The 18,987-nt window shown below is 41.0% G+C and overlaps 1 protein-coding gene across 7 annotated transcripts; it reads left to right on the plus strand.

Moving 5' to 3' along the window:
* Positions 1-345: 345 nt before the first annotated feature.
* ss18 (SS18 subunit of BAF chromatin remodeling complex) lies at positions 346-10,817 on the plus strand. 7 transcript variants are annotated; one of them, XM_072363164.1, is made up of 11 exons: positions 346-527; positions 999-1,075; positions 1,153-1,237; positions 2,062-2,218; positions 3,723-3,953; positions 4,085-4,255; positions 4,574-4,651; positions 5,646-5,768; positions 7,427-7,557; positions 7,971-8,033; positions 9,231-10,817. In XM_072363164.1, the coding sequence occupies exons 1-10, from the start codon at positions 462-464 to the stop codon at positions 7,986-7,988; spliced, it is 1,137 nt and encodes a 378-aa protein (XP_072219265.1). In that variant the 5' UTR covers positions 346-461; the 3' UTR covers positions 7,989-8,033; positions 9,231-10,817. The 7 variants fall into 7 exon arrangements, 3 of the variants coding, with proteins under 3 accessions (XP_072219265.1, XP_072219264.1, XP_072219266.1); XR_011907530.1 differs by having other exon boundaries at positions 7,427-8,033; positions 9,231-9,267; XM_072363163.1 differs by lacking the exon at positions 7,971-8,033.
* Positions 10,818-18,987: the final 8,170 nt, after the last annotated feature.

Raw genomic sequence — 18,987 nt, forward strand, 5'->3', positions numbered from 1 at the left:
AATATTTGTTACAGTTACTCTAAAGTGTCAGCATTAATAATATTCTTAATTGAGGTATGCTATTAAAGCTCTGACTGCTTCCCCTTTTGTTACGTTCTCTAGTCCACATCCCGTGGTTTTTGGTCTCGCTGTGGACTGGTCCACTACATGGAAAATAGGTTAAACTGTAGTTCAATATAGCCAAAATGTGAAGGTTTTCAATTACATGGATAAATCATTTTAATAATTATCATTTAGCTTTTCTTAATATTGAAATGAACTATCAATACATAGGCTAAGTAAACGTAATAAAAAACTATGTGTTTAAATTTGCAGCTCACTCCTCCCCCGACAAGGACCACTGCATTACGAAATTACATCGTATTCAGAACTGTGTGATCTGAGTTATACCGATTTGTGTTGTGTGTTAGCTAGTTTTGACTTTTATGCTGTAGTTCATTTTAATTTTTCATCATATCACCATGTCGGTGGCGTTTGCACCTCACAGACAGCGGAAGGGTGACATAACACCCGCTGGAATTCAAAAGGTAATTTTTTTAGCGCATAGCATTATGGAGGCTATGGCATGAAACGCTGCTAGCCGTTGAGCTTATCACTGTAGCAATGCTCACCCAGGTCTAACTGTGGGCAGATCGCAACGGTGTTGCAGGGCCAAAGCGCGGTGAATATGAATTTCCTTGGAATCGGGGCGCCATGTGTGCACCATGAATGTTAGGTCAGTTTATCGAACTGATGTGTAATTGAGTCTTAGATGAATGGAGGCCTGCGTGTTTGTTAGCAGAGGACGGCTAGCTTGTAAGACCCGTCTTTTGTTAGCTAGAAAGGCACGCTCACATTTCACAAAACTCCCCCTTTGTTTTCATATTACAACAGAATAACCACCTCGAAGCACAAAACTGTCCTAACCAAATCATTCCAAGTTGTTACTGTTAAAAATGATGTTAGTATTATAAGAAATAACACAGGCTTGATGTGAAATTATGCATTTACGTTTGCAGTTACTTGACGAAAACAACCAGCTGATCCAGTGTATAATGGATTTCCAGAGTAAAGGCAAAACAGCTGAGTGTTCACAGTAAGTAATTTAAGTCCCTTCTTGTCTGCACCTTCAATAATGATATGTGAAGTATTAATAATTCTCCATTCACTCAGGTATCAGCAGATGCTGCACAGAAATTTAGTGTACCTGGCCACGATAGCAGACTCAAATCAGAACATGCAGTCTCTTCTCCCTGCTGTGAGTATTGATGCTTGCAGTTTGTTTTTTGTGTGTGTGTTTGAGGTTGAATGATACGAATTAAACAATGCAACTTACATGTCTTGTTAAGTAATATTATTAAGTAATGCTGATTAAATTTCACCTGTCAGGGTTGAGGTCTTCTTTCAGATGTTGAAAATTCAAACTATTTGAGCCAAATCACATCTCGCCATTAGAAAGAACTTGCGGGATTCAGCCCATGTGTATGTTCAAAAGTCCATCTAGTATTTGGATTATTTTTAATTTATTAAAAGTTAACATCACTTGACATTAACAGTGATTGCTTGCTACAATTAGTACTACACAGCATGTGAAAATAGCTGCTTTTACATTGGAGCTTTGAAATGTGTTAAATAAACAATTGCCAATGGTATGGGGAAAAAGTAGAGTCCAGCATTCTTCTGCCTTGACCTCTGGAAGTGGCACTTAAACTCTGATATTTTGCCCTCTTGCACAACAACTGGACTGCTCTCTTTTTCTCTCTCCTAACTAGTCTCTTGAAAGTCCCTAAATAAAAATACACTGCAGCATTCATTTAAGTACTTTTTGTAATGTTTTGTACTGCATGACTGTTTCCATTTTTCAAACACTTAAATACGTTAGTTGTGTTATCCTTTATTGATTTAGGTTACTTCTGAATTACTCTCAGTTCTAATAACTAATTATTTAATGGATTGAATGGCTGTCATCAGCTCTTTTTTTCTTTTCTTTATGCTTTGAGGCTTCTCATTTGAGTGGCTCAAGCTCAGATGTCTTTCTAGACAGCTGATGTGTATTTTTGTGTCTGTGTTGTGCGCATACAGCCACCCACTCAAAACATGCCTATGGGCCCTGGTGGCATGAACCAGAGTGGACCCCCTCCTCAGCCCCCTCACGGTCACAGCATGCCCTCTGAGGGTATGGTCAGCGGTGGCCCTCCAGCCCCCCATATGCAGAATCAGATGAATGGACAGATGCCTGGTAAGTCACCCCATTGCCGTCTCAACACTCCCCTCTTGCCTTTCTCCCTTTTTTCCTTCTCCCTCAGTTTCTGTCTCACTTGAGTTGCCTAGCAACACCACAGAGCTATGAGGGAGGTTGTTCTGCGGAAGGATGATGTCACCTATTTGGCTGCAGTTGTGGTGTAGGACTTGGACTTTATTAGATTGTGGTTATCAGCTGTATTCTACTGAGGCACCACAGAAAGATTTGCATTGAAAATAGATCTTTTATGTTGTCTTTTTTTTATGCAGGACACAAAGGTAAAGCACTCTGTGAGTTTTATATAAAAGCAACAGACCTGAGTCAACAAAAGTTATCCAAGTGAAAAGAGATTAGTTGATAAAACTGATGCCTCCATATTAGAGATCACTTGAATGAATTCGTATGAAGTGAAGTATTGATGAACTTTCATCACAGGGAATATAAGTTATGGCCTGAGCAGGACCACATTGCAACAATTTACAAAAGTGTATGTATTTTCTTTTAGACAAGCTCGAATACCATGTAAAAAAGGAACTTGCCAACAGTGGATAACAGTGATTCTCCTGCATACTCCTCAAATGTGTAAATGTTGTTCTTTTGCACCTTGGCCTCTTTATCTGAACTGTTGTTTTTCTGAATGGAGATGAATCCAGGTGCATGTGCATTATAAGCGCTCAGTCTGCACTATTTCAAATCTATTGGCTACACGCCGTGTGCTGCAGACGATCATCCCAGGCTAGTGAGGATGATGAAATTTACGTCATACAGGCCTCACAGCTGAAAATAAGTGCTATAAATTACTTTTAAGAGAGTCATGCCACTGAAGTTAATCCTTTGTTTCAACAGTAAAATTGATATATTTGGTTCTTATGTGTTGTTATAAACCTCTTATTTGGATATGAAATCTGTCATCTGATTAAGGGCTTTTTTTTATTATTTACATCTGACATAAAAATGCATTGTTGCCGAAATCTTGCCCGTTGACACAATGCATATTGATAGGGCAAGGCTGGAATATTTGTAAACTAACATTACTCATCCCAGCTCAGGAGGAGCATTACTTAAGCACCTGTGGAGTAAGATGGCCTTTCAACTTATGAGCCTGATGTTGTTTATTTGAAAGGTCTTCATGCTGTACAGACTACATTTACATCTGGCTGAGATCTGAGCACAATGCCAGGTTGACCACCTCCAGATGTTGTTTGACTGATCTGTGTTCATCTGTAATTTGCTCTGACATGCATTATTCCATGTTCAGAGCAGTTGTTATGATACAGATTGCACTAAAAAAAAATACTATAAGAAAGATCCAGCTGTTTATTTACAGTAACTTAAGTTACAGTGAACATCAAATGAAAATTTTGTCAGATTCTACACGTTCTTATGTGTGTTTGCATGTAAATGCAGGGTGAAATTCACATTCGCTAGTGTGCACTAAATAAAAGTGTTTTGTTGTTGTTGTTTTTTTCTTCATGTGTCTTCTGTGCTGCTGTTTTTTCAGGGCCTAATCACATGCCCATGCAAGGCCCTGGTCCAGGCCCCAACCAGCCTCCCAACATGCCCAGTGGCTCTATGAATATGCCCCCCAGCAGCCACGGCACCATGGGTGGTTACAATCACACGGTCCCTTCCTCCCAGGGCATGCCAGTTCAGAGCCAAATGAACATGACCCAGGGCCAACCCATGGGAAACTATGGGCCTCGACCAAACATGAATATGCAGCCCAATCAAGGTGAAATTGCACATTTGCTTGTATTGCTTTTCACTGCCTTATCATATCTCACATTGATGTTTGTGAAAAGGCACGTGCTGTTGCTATCACTTAGTTATCACAGTTTGAGTCATTTTTTTGGTTGACTACAGGCCCAATGATGCATCAGCAGCCTCCATCACAGCAGTATAACATGCCTCCTGGTGGAGGTGCACAGCATTACCAGGGCCAACAGACCCCAATGGGCATGATGGGCCAGGTCAACCAGGGGAATCATGTCATGGGACAGAGGCCAATGCCGCCCTACAGACCCCCGCAGCAAGGTATACCCCTCAGTGTGTCTCTTACGTGTGTAAGCTGTGTGTGTTGGTCTTTCTTTTTCGTAACCCTCCCTCCTGCGTTTCTTGCTTTTGCTCCTCTCAATTTCATCTATTTCCTCCACTGTAGTTCACAGACATCTTGCTGAGTAAAGATGTAACCTAAAATCTCCAGCCTCTACAAAATTAGTCAAGTGACCAAGAGAGAGCTTTCTAACAAGAGCTAGCGGCAAGGAATCCATCCTCTCTACTCGTCCCCTTACACAACTAGTCCAACAACACCTTGAATCTACCTGTGTGTATGTTGTGTGTATGTGTATGTAGGACCCCCTCAGCAGTACCCAGGGCAGGAAGACTACTATGGGGACCAGTACAGTCACGCAGGACAGGGAGCCTCAGAAGGTAGGAGAAACCTCCAGTGTCTTGGAGAAGACCATCAATAAATGAACCCAGGAGCTGTGTTAAAACACAAATGATGTAGAGACTGTGACAAATCCAAAGTTTCAGTTTCTTCATTATTTTCTGGGGAAATTTATCTGAGTTTAGACTCTCACGAAGACAAAAACACAATGTCAACTATACCGGGAGCACATCCACCCACCCAGTCTTGCAATGCTTACCCCTCGTACTAAGTTGGAAAATTGAGGGACAAAAATCTTATAAAGTCCTAAGTGGGACATCAGTATAAAAGATGTTGAAGTCCAATGTCGAGAGATACTTGATGCCTGTTACAATACGGCACACTACCTGTGGGCACTTTCGGTGCTGTGGCTGGTTCTAGTTCCATCTATGTCCACTGATGTGAAATAAATAAAAGCACGAGCACAAACTTTATTGCGTTCTCCTCCACACCATGATGTTAAACGCTCCACATTTCTTCAGGTCGGTGTGTTTAATGTTGGTAAATATTAAGTTAGCTAGCATCCCAAAAGAGAACGGATTTAAAAATGCAAAACTTCTTTTTCTCTCTTTGTCCGATTAACATTGACTTTTTTGTTGTTTCGTTTTGTTTTTTTTTCCCCCCTATACTGACTACCCTACTTTCCTTTGACCTGTCGATCGAAGATGTTTTGCTCTTTTAGAAATTCCGAAAACCCGGCCATTTTGAACAAGGCTGTTCAGCATGCTATGTTGTGCTTCTTTTCTCTTCTAAACTTGAGATGGACAACAACTCCAAACATTGTCACTAAAATTAGAATTACTACGATCTATTTCATCTTATTTCAAAATGATATCTGTACATTTACTACACATTGTGCATGTCTGTTACTCTTAAGAGGCTGTTTTTCATATTCTACAACAGTGTAGGAAGCATCTTCTTTTCTCTCTTATGTACATGTCTGCGTTTCCTGTTGTCAACTCGCTGTTTACAATGGCTGCTGTTACTTCCTGAAAGGTAATGCTCAGTATGGCCAACAACAGGAGGCATACCAGCAAGGCCCACCACAGCAGCAGGGCTATCCTCCGCAACAGCAGTACCCAGGGCAACAGGGCTATCCACCACAGCAACAGGCTTATGGTGAGTAACCTTTTTAGATAGAAACTCATGTGTCCTGTAGGAGGCACCAGCAGCCTTCTTTGGCTGCTTTGCTCAGCTGTGAAACTATCATTTCTCTTGAGTGATACTGACGTTACCGAAACTGAGGGTATGTCTCAGGGTGTGTCGAGACATCATCAAGACCAACCGAGTGAGTTGCTTAGAGATTCAAATTTTGTGAGGGAAACATGAAACGCAGCTGGTGAATTTCTCCGGCTTACGCGTGCAAAAAAAAAAAAATTGGCAAAGTATTTGTAAAATACCAGAAACGGACAAAAGTGACGACTGTCTTGGTTTTTTTAGCATAAAGAATGCGCGTTAATCGACGACCCGAACTCGATCCGATCCACAGCAGCACTTTTTGCAGTATTCCCAAACCAAACTGATCATTTTGTAATTCTCACAGTCTCCATCTGTCTTCTCTCCCTCGCCCAACAACAAGCAAACGGTCTTACAACATTATTATTAAACTACTCTAAGACTTTCAGCCTCCCTGAAGCTCATGTCTGTGTTGGAGTGAAAGACGGAGGGGAGAAGATGGTGAAAGGCTGATTGCAGCTGACTCCATGTGGTATTTCTGTGAGTTCTTAATAATTTGACTGACTAACCCATGCTATTTTCTAGTAAGTTTAATCCAAACCTTTCTGCTTCACGGGTTGATCCGCGCCTCACTCCCGTTAATGATCAGGGTATTGGTATTAGCAACATTTCGGTGGTAAAAACTGTTTGCAATAGAAGTTTAGTCTCGAGTCTCTTTAGGCATTTTTCCTCATCCCATTCTTCTGCTGGAACTTTCCATCAATCGCTCTCTATCTGGGCCAAAGCTCATGTTAGTAATGAGCTAGCGGAAAAGCAGAGGCTGTGAGGTGAGATCCATCTGGCACATGCACATGCCTGCTCTCTCAGGCCCCCACAAGGTTATGCACAACAGCAGAAGGCATTATGAGCGCCTAACGATGCTGCGTGGGCCTCATTTAACTTCAACCCCGGTCAGGCTTTGCTCGGTCCTTCACAGCGGCGGCAAAGATAGCTGCGGCGTACGGGGGCTGATGAAGTGTTTTTTTTTGTTTGTTTTTTTTTTTACTTTTTTTTTTTCTGTTGATTTTAAATTGAAGCTTACTCCTCTAATAAAGACCAACAGAATCTCCTTGATGTCTTCTTGCATTAGGGAACCAGTGCCCAGCTCAGGCCTGACTCACTTGTTCTCAATCATTACTGAGTCAGACGCCATGGAGCCAGCCTGGAATAATAGGTCTGACATGTCCGCTGTCCTCTTTTTGTCGTCAGTCAGCTTTTGCATTGCTCTCCACTGGAGATAGAAACTTGAACAATCTTCACAGTGGAAGGCTTTGAGAAGGAACTTGGGTTTGATTCTTTCATCTCTATCAAGATGGGCTTGAAAATTGCTTACTTCTCATACATATTTAACTAAATGTATCCTTTAGGAGGCCCTGGACGTGTTTGCTTTGGTCTTTGTAGTAGAGAAGAATTAATTAAATCTAAAGAAATCGGTGTGAGCAGCACCTGTGTGTACAGTGTACAACAAAGTACGTTTTTATTAACAGTGCTCTGCATTGTTTTTTAAATGAAGCTGGTTGAGCATTAGCAATTTTCAACTTAGTTCTTGCTGTTTATTAAAGGTCCCACACAAAGTGCCCCGGGGCAGTATCCCAACTACCCACAGGGGCAAGGACAGCAGTATGGGGGTTATCGTCCTCCTCAGCCTGGACCCCCACAGGCCCAACAGCAGCGCCCTTACGGTTATGACCAGGTGAGTATATCCACAATACTGGACAGCCACAGAAACTTGTGTATTACTTCAGTGTTAGTTTTCCTTTATTTAGCTTTTTGGCAGATTAAGTTGCATATCTTGTGTAGTTGTAAGCAGGTAGCGTTGTGCATGCTGTCACATATATGTCATATTTGGTGGTTAATACTGTTCTTCCCAAAACAATGTGAGTGTTAGTGTCTTTTCACTGGTTAATCTTTGTCTTGGTTATATATTCTGGCTAATGTGGTATACGATTCCTGTGAAATATGTGGGCTTTAAAGAGGATTCTTTCTTAAACTTAATGCAGTCTGCTCCAGTGTTTTAAAGGAAGATTCATTTGCTGCCCTGTATTTCCTGTGGTCTTATGTGGGGACCACAGCTACACTTTGATATCTTTATTTTTGAATATTCAGGGGCACATGAGGAAATAAAGAAGCGGGGATTTGAACCCCTGACTAGCTCTGTAAGAAGCAAAGGTAATGGTTGCTGTAAGGACCTCAGCGTCCAATCTAGACACTTGACCACCTAGCCTTAATTTGTATCTCTTATATTTCTTCTGTCTCTCCTGTCTCTATCCTTTTCAGTCTTTTTCTCAAGTTTCTCCTTTCTCTTTTTACTCCTTTATTGTCATTAACCAGTGGTTGAACTGTAAGTAAAGTAAAGAAACACTGCATGCTTAGTCTGCAGTGAGACAACCAAAAGATGCCCTTAATCCCCTCACTTTACAATTTTTATTTTTTTTTAATTAAGTTAATTCTTTTTAAAAAAAAATTTAATGAAAGTTGTGTTTATGATGTAACTGCATTTGATAGGGGTGTAGCGATACATGTTATGGTCTCAGAGCATTAGTTTATGTCCAAAGTTTTGATCAGTTCAGTATATACCACGAGGCACTTATTGCTTATGCCTTTATGCACCTTTTTGCGCACCATACAGGACAATTAGGCCTTCATATTTACCAGCCTTCCTGTCATGTTGGTCAAGTGCCAAGTAAAGCTTCTCCAAACACGCAAAAAAAAAAGCCTTGGCTTTAACTGATCATTTTGACTGTATTGCACTTATTGTATTGAACTTTGGACCAAATTATTGTAATTTTACTTGATATTAAACAGATCGTAGTCCTCTTATTGGCTCGATCATTTTACTTCTTGAAGAATGGGGTGAAAAAAAAGATAAAGAACGTTCAAAGCTGCGACCTCACTACAGACTTTCATAGCAAACTGTAAAGTGTGTGTACTGTTACACCCCTAATATTTGAACTGAATTTTTACATACATCAAACTGTTGAATCATTTTCACAAATTGGTTGTTCTTGCATTTTCCATTTATACTGAACATATATTTTGACCCCTGTTTAGGAATACGACAAACACTACTGCTCTTGCCTTGAATTTGCCTGACTTAAAAACAAATGTCTACTTTTTAGTAAGGAATGTTGTTTTCAGCTGTGCTGCTGCCTAAACTTGAGGTATTGAACTTAGAAGTTAGTTTACTGTTTATGAGTCCATGCTGCCACCTGCTGGTCAACACCAGCCACTGCAGGCATTAATCATGGTGTTCAGAATGACGATGTTGAAACCACAGATGTTTGTTTGCACCCTGTGAGCATAAGCTTTTACTTTGGGATTTGTGGGAAGGTCAGTAACTTGGTTCTGTCACATTTCACTCCACAGGGCCAGTACGGAAATTACCAGCAGTGAGAGATGGTCACAGCAACCTACGCAGCTCTGCTCCAATCTATGTCTGAGTTTTGAATTTTTGGTCAACTTCGAAGCAGACTATAGTTATGATTTCAGCTCAGATTCCCTTTGGACACAAACACAAAACACTCAAGAATACAAGATTCATTTTCTCGTCTTTGGGCTTTCGTTCTCGCCATATAAAATGTATTCCTGTTTATCATGCCCATTGACACGGTAATGTCAAAGTCCATGAATCACCTACTGCTCCAGTATATCTCAAGCAGCAATGCCTTAAAAATGGAACTGCCTTATCCTTTAGCATTGCAGATTGTGAAACGGGCTGACAAAATTTTGAATAACAAATTACTCAAATGTAGTTTCCATCTAACTATGGTGCAGCGTTTCTCTGTCCTTCAGTTCTTTTCGTAAGAAGCAATAATGCCAGCAGTAGGGAATTATGTGGGGACTTAAAGACGAAATGATCCAAATGCACCAGGTGAACTTTCAGCTAGGCCATGGTACATGTCTTGATGTATGTGATGTAAGAATATATTTTATGCTTTTTAGATCAAGCTAACTTTGTATAAGACATGAAAAGTAGTACTAAAGTTGTGTTGTTTATTTCAAACGTGTATGTGTCTGTGCTTTTTTTTTTCTTTTTTTTTCTTTTTTTTATGCTCTTTAATGACAATGAATCCCATCCAGCACATTTTCTTTTATTTTTTGGATTGTGTAACTATTAACTTAGACTTGCTATGTCAGTGACATGGACTGTATGAATTCTTCATGGAAATAATAAAATATTATTTGGCATGCACAGAAGCTCCTTAAAGAACAAATGTTGACACCATATCTGAAACTAGAAAATGTTTAGTACCTGCGGTCTGGTTAGAAGACAGACAAAGGTGTGTGGGGGGGGGAGGGATCTAATTTGTATCATGACTAGATTTTATTTTATTCTTATTTTTTCTTTCCTTAGTATCTGACAGCACAATGGACGTAGGCCTTTAACACTTGTGCTCAGAGAGGTAATATGTAGCAGATGCCACTGTAGATTGTGAGCTAATGCCCTCTGTAGCCCTTCACATAAAACGCCTCCGTCTTGTCCATTGACTGCAAACTGGTAAATGGGGAAAGGTCAAGCTTGGTATACTTCTGACAAGTCATTTCTGTTGTTAGTCAGCAATGTTAGTTGGTTAGTTGACAATGCTGGATTCCCATCTCCCCTTTGGAAAAAAAACCCCATCTAAGTTGATGTCATTCAGTGTTGTGTGTGAATAATAAACATAGTTACTGTCAAATATGTAACATAAGATGTGAAAATAATGTTCTGAAATGGATTCCTTCACAGTAAAGACTGGTTGTGCAGTTTTATATCACTGGCTCGATATCTGTATTATGGTGCATATTTTATTGATCCCATGTACAGCAGCATAAAGAAGAGGAATTCAGTATCCTCTGGTATTGTTTATATGTGCTGTTTTAATATTTTACATTTTGCACCCCATTCAAGTGATGGTCACATTTGTGTCATGTTCATGTAAACTGTACATTATAATAAATTGGAAGAATCTTTAATATATTTTGCGTGTAATTAATAGCATTTACTCTTTTCGTTAAGAGGTGACTGATACCGAGAATGTGAAAGCGTTCATCTTGCAAACTCATCAACCCGATTGCATAAACAAGAGCCTGTCGGTGCTGTCATAAAGTGACAGTGTGATATAATTGTTTTGTCTTCATCTGCTATCTGGTAGTGAGTTTCCAACTGATAATGACCCTGCCCTGCTCAGCAGCATGTCTGCTTTGTCCAGATGCATCCGGAGAGGTCCAGAGCACATTTACACCCAAAATTACCTTCCGTGTCCCTCTTTCCCCCCTCTGCTCCCTCCAGAGAGGGAGAGGGACTACCTGTCACATCCACGGAAGCGATGCAGATGGTACACCAGATGTGTGGCCGAAGCACGTGATGGGAGGGTGGTGTTTGGTGTTAAGAGGGCCACAGACTGCTTGGGTCGCCTCGGCACAGGTGATGTAGCATGTGAACGGAGGTAAACCAAGAGAAGAAGCAAGTGGGAACTTTTTCGGCGCGCCTCTATATTTATATTTAATGTGTGCACGTTTGCATATCCCAGTTCAGATTTTGTGGCTTTGCCTAGTCACCCCACACCACCCTGCTGCTCCACAGCTGGCTGCCCCACCCTTCCCAGCTGCTACTGGGGCTCCCCCTGGCCCCTGCTCTTGGCAGAGCTGGCTTTTTGGGCGCTCCCCCACCAGTCCTCACTGGCAGCTGCTGCCCTCAGCTGCGCTCTCGCAGACGGTATTGGGGTCGGACAAAGTCACTCCTCCTGTGACTGTGTCTGGAGCCGTTGTGGGAGGATGAAGAGGTGGCAAGGAGACTCTTATCTCCTACGAAAGATTCTTGAATTTAAATTGATGGACAAAAACAGGTTTGATAGGTAGGGACAAACTGTTGGAAATTGATTGAGATTGTTCATGATTAAGTCAGTTATCCCTAAGCATTCTCTTATTTCTTTTTTTTTCATGAGAAGGAAGTCTTGGGTTGTCTGAGTCTTCAAGAGACCTTCCAGGAGAGCTTTTAACTGTGTTCTGTGATGGTAAGGCAAACAGTGAAGTGGCAGCATCATTAAAGAGGATAATTATCTTGTTCAATATTTTGATAATTATAATTCAGGGCACCTTTCAGAGGAGGCTCCTAACCACTGAGGAGAAAATGACATTGTGATCATAGCTGGCAGGCAAGATGTGATCTCTCTCTCTCTCTCTCTCTCTGCGACTAACTCTCCTTTTCACTCTTTCATACCCACACTCTCAGTGTGACAGAAAGTCTATGGGGAGGTATAAGAGGTAGTTATGGGGGAATGCAGCAGCCTCCACAGTTTAATTGGAGATGTGTCACACTAAATAAATGGTGCAAAAACAAGCACTGACTGGAAGCTTGAGGGAGGGGCCCTGGGGATGCAGCCTGTTTTATTGGGCAGGAGCTTTGCACCGCTCCAGGGTGAAACGGGGCTGTGCACTGCTGAGATACCCTCCAACCACCAAACCACCATGCCTCCCAAAGACTACGGTGGAGGAAAAGACAAAGGCGTTCATTTAGCTCTGCAGCAAAGCTTCCTATTGGTGCTGGGTAGAAGGTGCGGGAAAACATGGTGACCTGATTGTTCCTCGTCCCGAAAAGCAAATCCATAGCTGTAAAATTCTGAGTGCCGTAGTGCCGTCTTCCTCATTCAGTCCTAGATCCTCTGTATGTCAATTTATGTTTGGAAGCGGAGGCAGCCAACAGCCTGCAGCTGATTCAATTTCTTTGGGTAATCCATATATGACCTCCAAGTTACCAAGAGAATGTTTTTCAAAATACCATATCAATGTTGATAGAACTGTTGTCTTGCTTCACTCATGCAGAGTCTGTGTGTGTGTGTGTGTGTGTGTGTGTGTGATGGCACCTTAGATTCCAGAGTTCATGGCACGAGTTTTGATTTACCTCTACAGTGCGCTGCAGTAATTGGATGTGACACCATTCTCTCTACTCTCCCTGGGGGACATAACAGGAATCTGACTATTATGGCCCTAGTCATGAATATGTCACGACGGCTGCAAACAAAGGCTCCTGATTTGGATAATGCTCCTTTGTATGTATGTCTCTACACTGATGAATGAGATAAATTCTGCGAGGCTAAATTTGTTTTCTGTAAGGGCAATTTGCAATGTTTACAAAGAATAATTAAACGCCATTGTTTGGAGGAAGACCGAAACATTACAGGGGGAAACTTTCAGTGTTCATTCATTGTTCCCGTTCATCATTATGTTTGCCAGATTCATTGCTTCGCAGATATGTGGGTGAGTCATTATATCTGATTTCAAAACAACTGAAACATTACTTTGGACATGACACACAAACAGGTTGATTCCTTAGAAAGGCATTGTTTTGCATGCATTTGATGCGTGGTATTTTGATTAAATCCCATCGTTTGTTGAGGGTATAGCCATCAAATCAAATTGAATGTGTTGTTTTGTATGTGTTCTAGCCTCAAAAAAGTAGTCTCTGGGTAAAATAGCAGGTATGCTGATATCAGTATTCCCACAGCCTGCATAATTGCTGTAATTTGCTTTCCCTTTGGGTAATCTGTAAACATGGCTGTTTTGATGTTTTTGGCATCCTCCATTGGCTGAGCTCTCTCCTCCTCCAGTGGAGCCCCCATCCCAGCCCAGGGTGACACAAATAGATCCTTCCCCAGAAGACGCACGTAGTTCCACATGGGCACAATCAATACAACTCAGTCACCAGTGGAACTGTGGTAGTATTAAAAGCACCCCGTTAGCTGGTTCTCTCCATGCCGGTATTTTAGGGAAATAAATCTATTGATCTTCCGGGGCCTCTGGCAGAGCATTAACCTGGGTTCACAAATTAGAGCGTGCTCATCTGGACACATCTGCCTGCAATGTTCCAAAAAAGCCTGTCCCAGGGAGTAAAAAAGGAGGGCTACGAAGCCCGCTGCTTCCAGTGATGAGAAGAGCGCTACTTGACGCCCATGTCGGAGCAGGGGAGGCGTCTGGACACCCAGGACTTCCATTAGAGGCCCAGGATGGTGGCATGGGTCGATGTTGTAAGGTTTGGTTGGGGGTACTCCATCTCAGATCAGTGTGGTTCCTTCCCCCTGATGTAGAGGGAAGGGGGGGCTGACCCACAGTAAAGCTGAGCGCCTGACTGGAAGGACAATGAAAGAAAGACTTGCTATCACTACTGCTTGTTCCAGCAATGTTGAAAACAGTATCTTTTTCTACATTTTTGTATATTGTTAAAAAGTTCTTCCCTTAAGGTGACTGCAAAGAGCAAAAACTAGCTGATTTGATCCTTTTTTTTTAAAAAAGTATAGACATTAGTACAACAGCAAGCTACAATGTTAGTTTCTGGATCACATATTCATCTGTGAAAACTAGAATTATGCTTGAAATTCCCCACATGGGTCGAGAGCCATTGATCTAAATGTAGCACTTTAGCAGGGGCATCATTTATGTGAGTATGTTCTGTGTATTTGATCAGGTCAGATTTTTTGATTCACAAAACAAGAAACATTTGAACATGCACAACAAGAACTGGTTGGTAATCGTTTCTCCACAAACGCAACCCACCTTTGTGACCTGTGACACCAGCCTAATCCTTCATTTTGATGTGGAATTTGATTTAATTTGAATGTTTACTGTATATTTCATATTTTTATACGTCTACCACTGACTTGAACCGTTCTATGCCTGTGCAGAGCATTTGCATGCTCACCGTTTGGTGAACGAGAAAACTGTTAAGTATGTCTCTCTTCACAGCTCATTTCAGAAGCTATGCTCACATAGACGAAGACACTTTGGAAACTTTCCCTTTTTCTCTGCCTGCCCTAACAGTGGGAAGCTTGGAAGTTCTCTGCCCCAGTTCTCCATGTCCTTGAGAGTTGTGCCTTCGGGCCGGGGCTGGTGGGGTCCCGCAGTGCACAATGTGTGCTTCTCACTCAGGCTCCCGCTGTACTCCGCCACCCCTGCATGGCTCTGGAGACTTGCCAAGCTCTGAGGGGCTGTCGGTGTGAGTGGGGGCGTGCGCATGTTACCACAAAACCCCTCCGAACATTTCACTTCCTTCCCCAATGGCAGGCGACCGGATATATAAATCACTCTCCTGGATTGGCCGACCATAAAAGAATGGTGGGGAAGATGTTGTTATGAATAATCAGACTAATTGCAATAAACAGTGTGAAGTGATGTGCAAATGACTGAGGGTCTTGTTTCTCCACACTCTGCTTTTGCAAAAGGTTAAACCATAGCATAGAGAGCGATTCCAACTATGTGACATCAGTGAAAGCCTGCGTGGCATGTGCATGAAATGTAAAGAAAATGATTTCAAGCTATCCTTCATTTCATCTTTGTCTTTAATTCAATTATAGAAAGTGGTCATAATTTGTAGCTGTATGTATTTGACAGATCTGCTTATATTTTATTCAGCATGTATGTGTTGTTTTTTCCTTTTTTTGTAATTAATATGGATATTGGCCAAGAGCAAAGATAAAGATCCATTTTCTAATATTTTGTCCTTGGATTGTGCACTCAGGGAATTCACTCCCCTTCTTCTCTTTCGTTTCCCTGGCTAAGGCATGGGGAATTGGTGGGATGAGAGGCTATTCCCTAAATAGCCCATGGCAAGAGGTATCCTGATTAGCATGCTGCCTGCTCTCTGGCAGCAGTCCTCCAGGCCACCAGCGCTATCACTTATGTGCTGTTTGTATTTGTAGTTGATAGTGTGTGCTGTTATAATTGGAATGAGCTCAGGAACCTCGTTTGCTTTTGATCCGCTGCCAGCCACTCAGAGTGCTACTGGGCCACAGCTCTCACCTCAACACTCCCAGTGGATCATGGGAAACTGCAACGCTTATGTTCTAAAAAGCGCCTGACAGCATCTCACTCAAGGTCGAACAATGCAGTGGTAGGTGTGTGGAGTAGAAGAAAAAGATATGAAAAACAAAAGTTGAAGAGATTTTTGATGTAACACTGGGTTTTGAGTCAGGAAGTGTCAACATGATATTTCAGACTTGTGAAACTGAGAGGTAAAGGGCCTGTTTGATTGTTTGGGATAATGTCAATAACACACAAGGATATATGGATTTCCAACAGTGACGAACTCAGCCTGAATCAAATTTTTTACAGCTTGAATAGGCAAACTGAATGATTGCATTCAAATATAAACACAGCATTGTCATGTACGGACATTGTGACTTGTCAGATTTCTAAACACACTGATGTTATCATTCCCTGGACTTTCAGTGCTGGTGGATTTGGCGACATCTGTGGTCAGTGGTACTGACAGGAAGTGCAATTTAACGTTACAGTAGAAACTCAATATGCGGCAACTGTTGGGAACTTTTACGGTGCCAAAAAACAAATTCATGCTTTAATGAAACAAAGTCAGACCTTTTCTCATATATTAAAATCCTTTAAACACTGATTACAGTTTTCACAAAAACATTGCACAGTAGGGAGCAGTGGAGGGATGATCTTACTGAGAGAGTTTAGGTGTGCTATCCTCTTGCTGAAGTTCCTTGTGGCTGGGAGATCATATTTACTTACACTCCCCCAAATTTAGATATAGCATATGTAAAATCTGAGTAATAAAAAGTCACTTTCACAAAACCAATGTTATATGTTCATGTTATACTTTCCAGACAAATCAACAGATATACATAGTTTTAGTCAATGAAGCAGTGCGTTTGATTTTGTTTCTCTGCCAGTATCATACCTATATTCTATTTATGCCTTCTAATGACAGAATTATGCTTAGTAAGAGTAAAAGATTTTCCACACAGCATTTCCCCATCAGTTGCATGCAAATGTGCGTAAAAATCCACTAGATAGCTAATTTAGGAATATATTTGAATGTATATTTATTGTACTATGATGTTCAACAAGTGGTTAATTCTAGCAGTCTGGCTAAAGCTAGCAGTAATGTTATAATGTCAATGTAAAGTTACATTTAGTTTGACTGTTTTGATACTTTTGACAGACTCAGATACTCAAAGTATTACATCATGTTAACAGAGAGTAAGGATGCAACATGCATGCACACTACCAGGATGCTGGAACTGAAGAAACTGAGTGAACTTCAGCCATTATTTAATGTATTATTCAAACCTCTGTCACATATTTGATTTCAGTGAGACTTGATGCCTACTTTTGCCCCTTCACAAATTCAGCACATTATAAGAATGTGATTGAGCACAGTCATAAGTTAACTTCGCTCACTCTAGTATCACCTATCTTGATGTCATCAAGGCCATAATGTCAGATATGAAGAGGATTTCCTTTTGAAATATCTTTTTGGGGTTTTTTTCCTTTACACCAGGGCATTTCTACAGTTTGACCTGCTGGCTCAGCTTCTTTTCAGAGTGGATGAACTCCAGGGACTTATATGAGTTTGATGCACCCTCGCTGCCAAATGCCAGCAGGCCAAATGAAAAAAGATATCTGAAACTCCAAAGCTCAATATTTAATCAAGCTCTGGGTTACATTTGCTGTTTGATTAGATAAGGAAATTCACCTCCCAGAGTCTTTAATTGCTTTTAAAATATTTGGCCGAAAAACTCAACTCATTTTTTAACTGAGTACTCACTCAAGTAGCATCTCAGCATAAGTAACAGCTTCTAATTGTGACAGTGATATTTTTAATCTGTCATAGGTGGCGCTGGTTATCTTCACCTTATACTTCAACATATATCAGTTCTTTCTTTGCCAGAAGTATTGTTATTGTCATTTTTAATTACAAATGTTACAGATGTTTTTGTTTTATGTTGCTGTTTAAGTTGCTATTAAGTTCCTATTCTTTCCACCAACTTATATATATATATATATATATGAGTTCATCTTGTCGCATCATAATCGCAAAGGACTTCAGTGATTCATTTGAGAATAATCTTGATGAGCACGTTCCAGGAGGACATTACCAATGGTTAAGTGCAAACACCTGCTAAAATATTGGCAATTAGGACATAATTAGCTGCTAATGTATTTCTAATCCAAAGTGGGCCATAGATTTGTCCTTTTTTTGCGAAGACCCCCTTTTTTAATGTTCTCAGTTGTTATTGTTTTCCTCAGGTATTTGTATCCCGAGAACATTGACTAAGTGCCCTAGTTCATCATATGCAAATGGCTTATTAATTACACATGCATTATGCCCGTATTCAGAAGACATCAAAGGGCCTGCGAGTCTTCAGATGGTCCCCTTCTGTACCATACTCAGGTTACAAATGCCTGCGTGTGCACTTTCCTGCATGCCTTTTCGGGCAGAATAACCACATCCTCAATTAAAAAATGTTCACAGGAACCTCTCTCTTCTTGCCTAGTAATATTTGAGGAACACCTCCGGTGGGCTGTGGTGCTTGGCAAATTGCAAAAAATCATTTCAGCCCAGATTACGTAGCATTATTAGAAAGCAGCAAGCATGTCAGTTTATCTTTGACAAAAAAAGCTAAACCAATATTTGCTTCACTGAATGAGAAATACTTAGCTGTCAGTGTGTATAGCCTCCCTTTAAACTGAATTTATTTTAGCTGACCAGCTCATTGGTCATGTTTATAATGTTCTGGTATCAATACCGCAACTTGAGGTTCTGACATTTCTGTTCAGTTTGTCTGCATGTTTGTTCTCTCTGTTCCTCCCTGGTGACTTCTCTGTTAACGACCCATACAGCAGGTGTCAGAGTGTGATTTATACAACCTATAATGCCACACATTGATTAGCAATAGAGCTCTAATGGGATGCTAGCTTTCAAACTCGGGTTAAAAGGAGAACAAAAGAAAAAAAAAAAAAACAGCATGCCGCACCTTAGTCTTAGTGCTGTTCTATATCGTCTCTTATTATTGCATGAATATCAGCAACCCAACCTGTCCAATGAGATGGCAAAGAGGGATTCAGTGAGTGCAATCACTGTAACCCAGGGCAGTGCTCTGTTATCAGTCTCATGTGGGCTCTGTCTGGGTGCTATAGCATAATTAGCACAGCGTTCACTTTGATGATAAAAAGGGTAATAGAGCATTCCTCCTCTCCCCTGCCTACCTGATTTTACTATCATTTATTGATCTAATTAAAATCATTTTTGCATTAATGGCGTATAATCTTGTTGTGTGATGTTTATGAAAAGAGGTTTTGATTACAGATGCTTTAAAAAGCATGCTGTTACAAAATAAGTTTAATT

Source organism: Leuresthes tenuis, unplaced genomic scaffold (genome assembly GCF_036924035.1).
Source record: "Leuresthes tenuis unplaced genomic scaffold, fLeuTen1.0.hap1 SCAF_14, whole genome shotgun sequence".
In the NCBI taxonomy this organism is placed as follows: Eukaryota; Metazoa; Chordata; class Actinopteri; order Atheriniformes; family Atherinopsidae; genus Leuresthes; species Leuresthes tenuis.

What these genes read in the sequence shown, in the direction of transcription:
- ss18 (XM_072363163.1), top strand. Translation starts at nt 462, where the DNA reads ATGTCGGTGGCGTTTGCACCTCACAGACAGCGGAAGGGTGACATAACA. An exon ending in CACCCGCTGGAATTCAAAAG is followed by an intron (nt 528 to 998) that starts GTAATTTTTTTA and finishes TTACGTTTGCAG; the next exon opens with TTACTTGACGAAAACAACCA. An exon ending in ACCACAGCAACAGGCTTATG is followed by an intron (nt 5,769 to 7,426) that starts GTGAGTAACCTT and finishes TGTTTATTAAAG; the next exon opens with GTCCCACACAAAGTGCCCCG.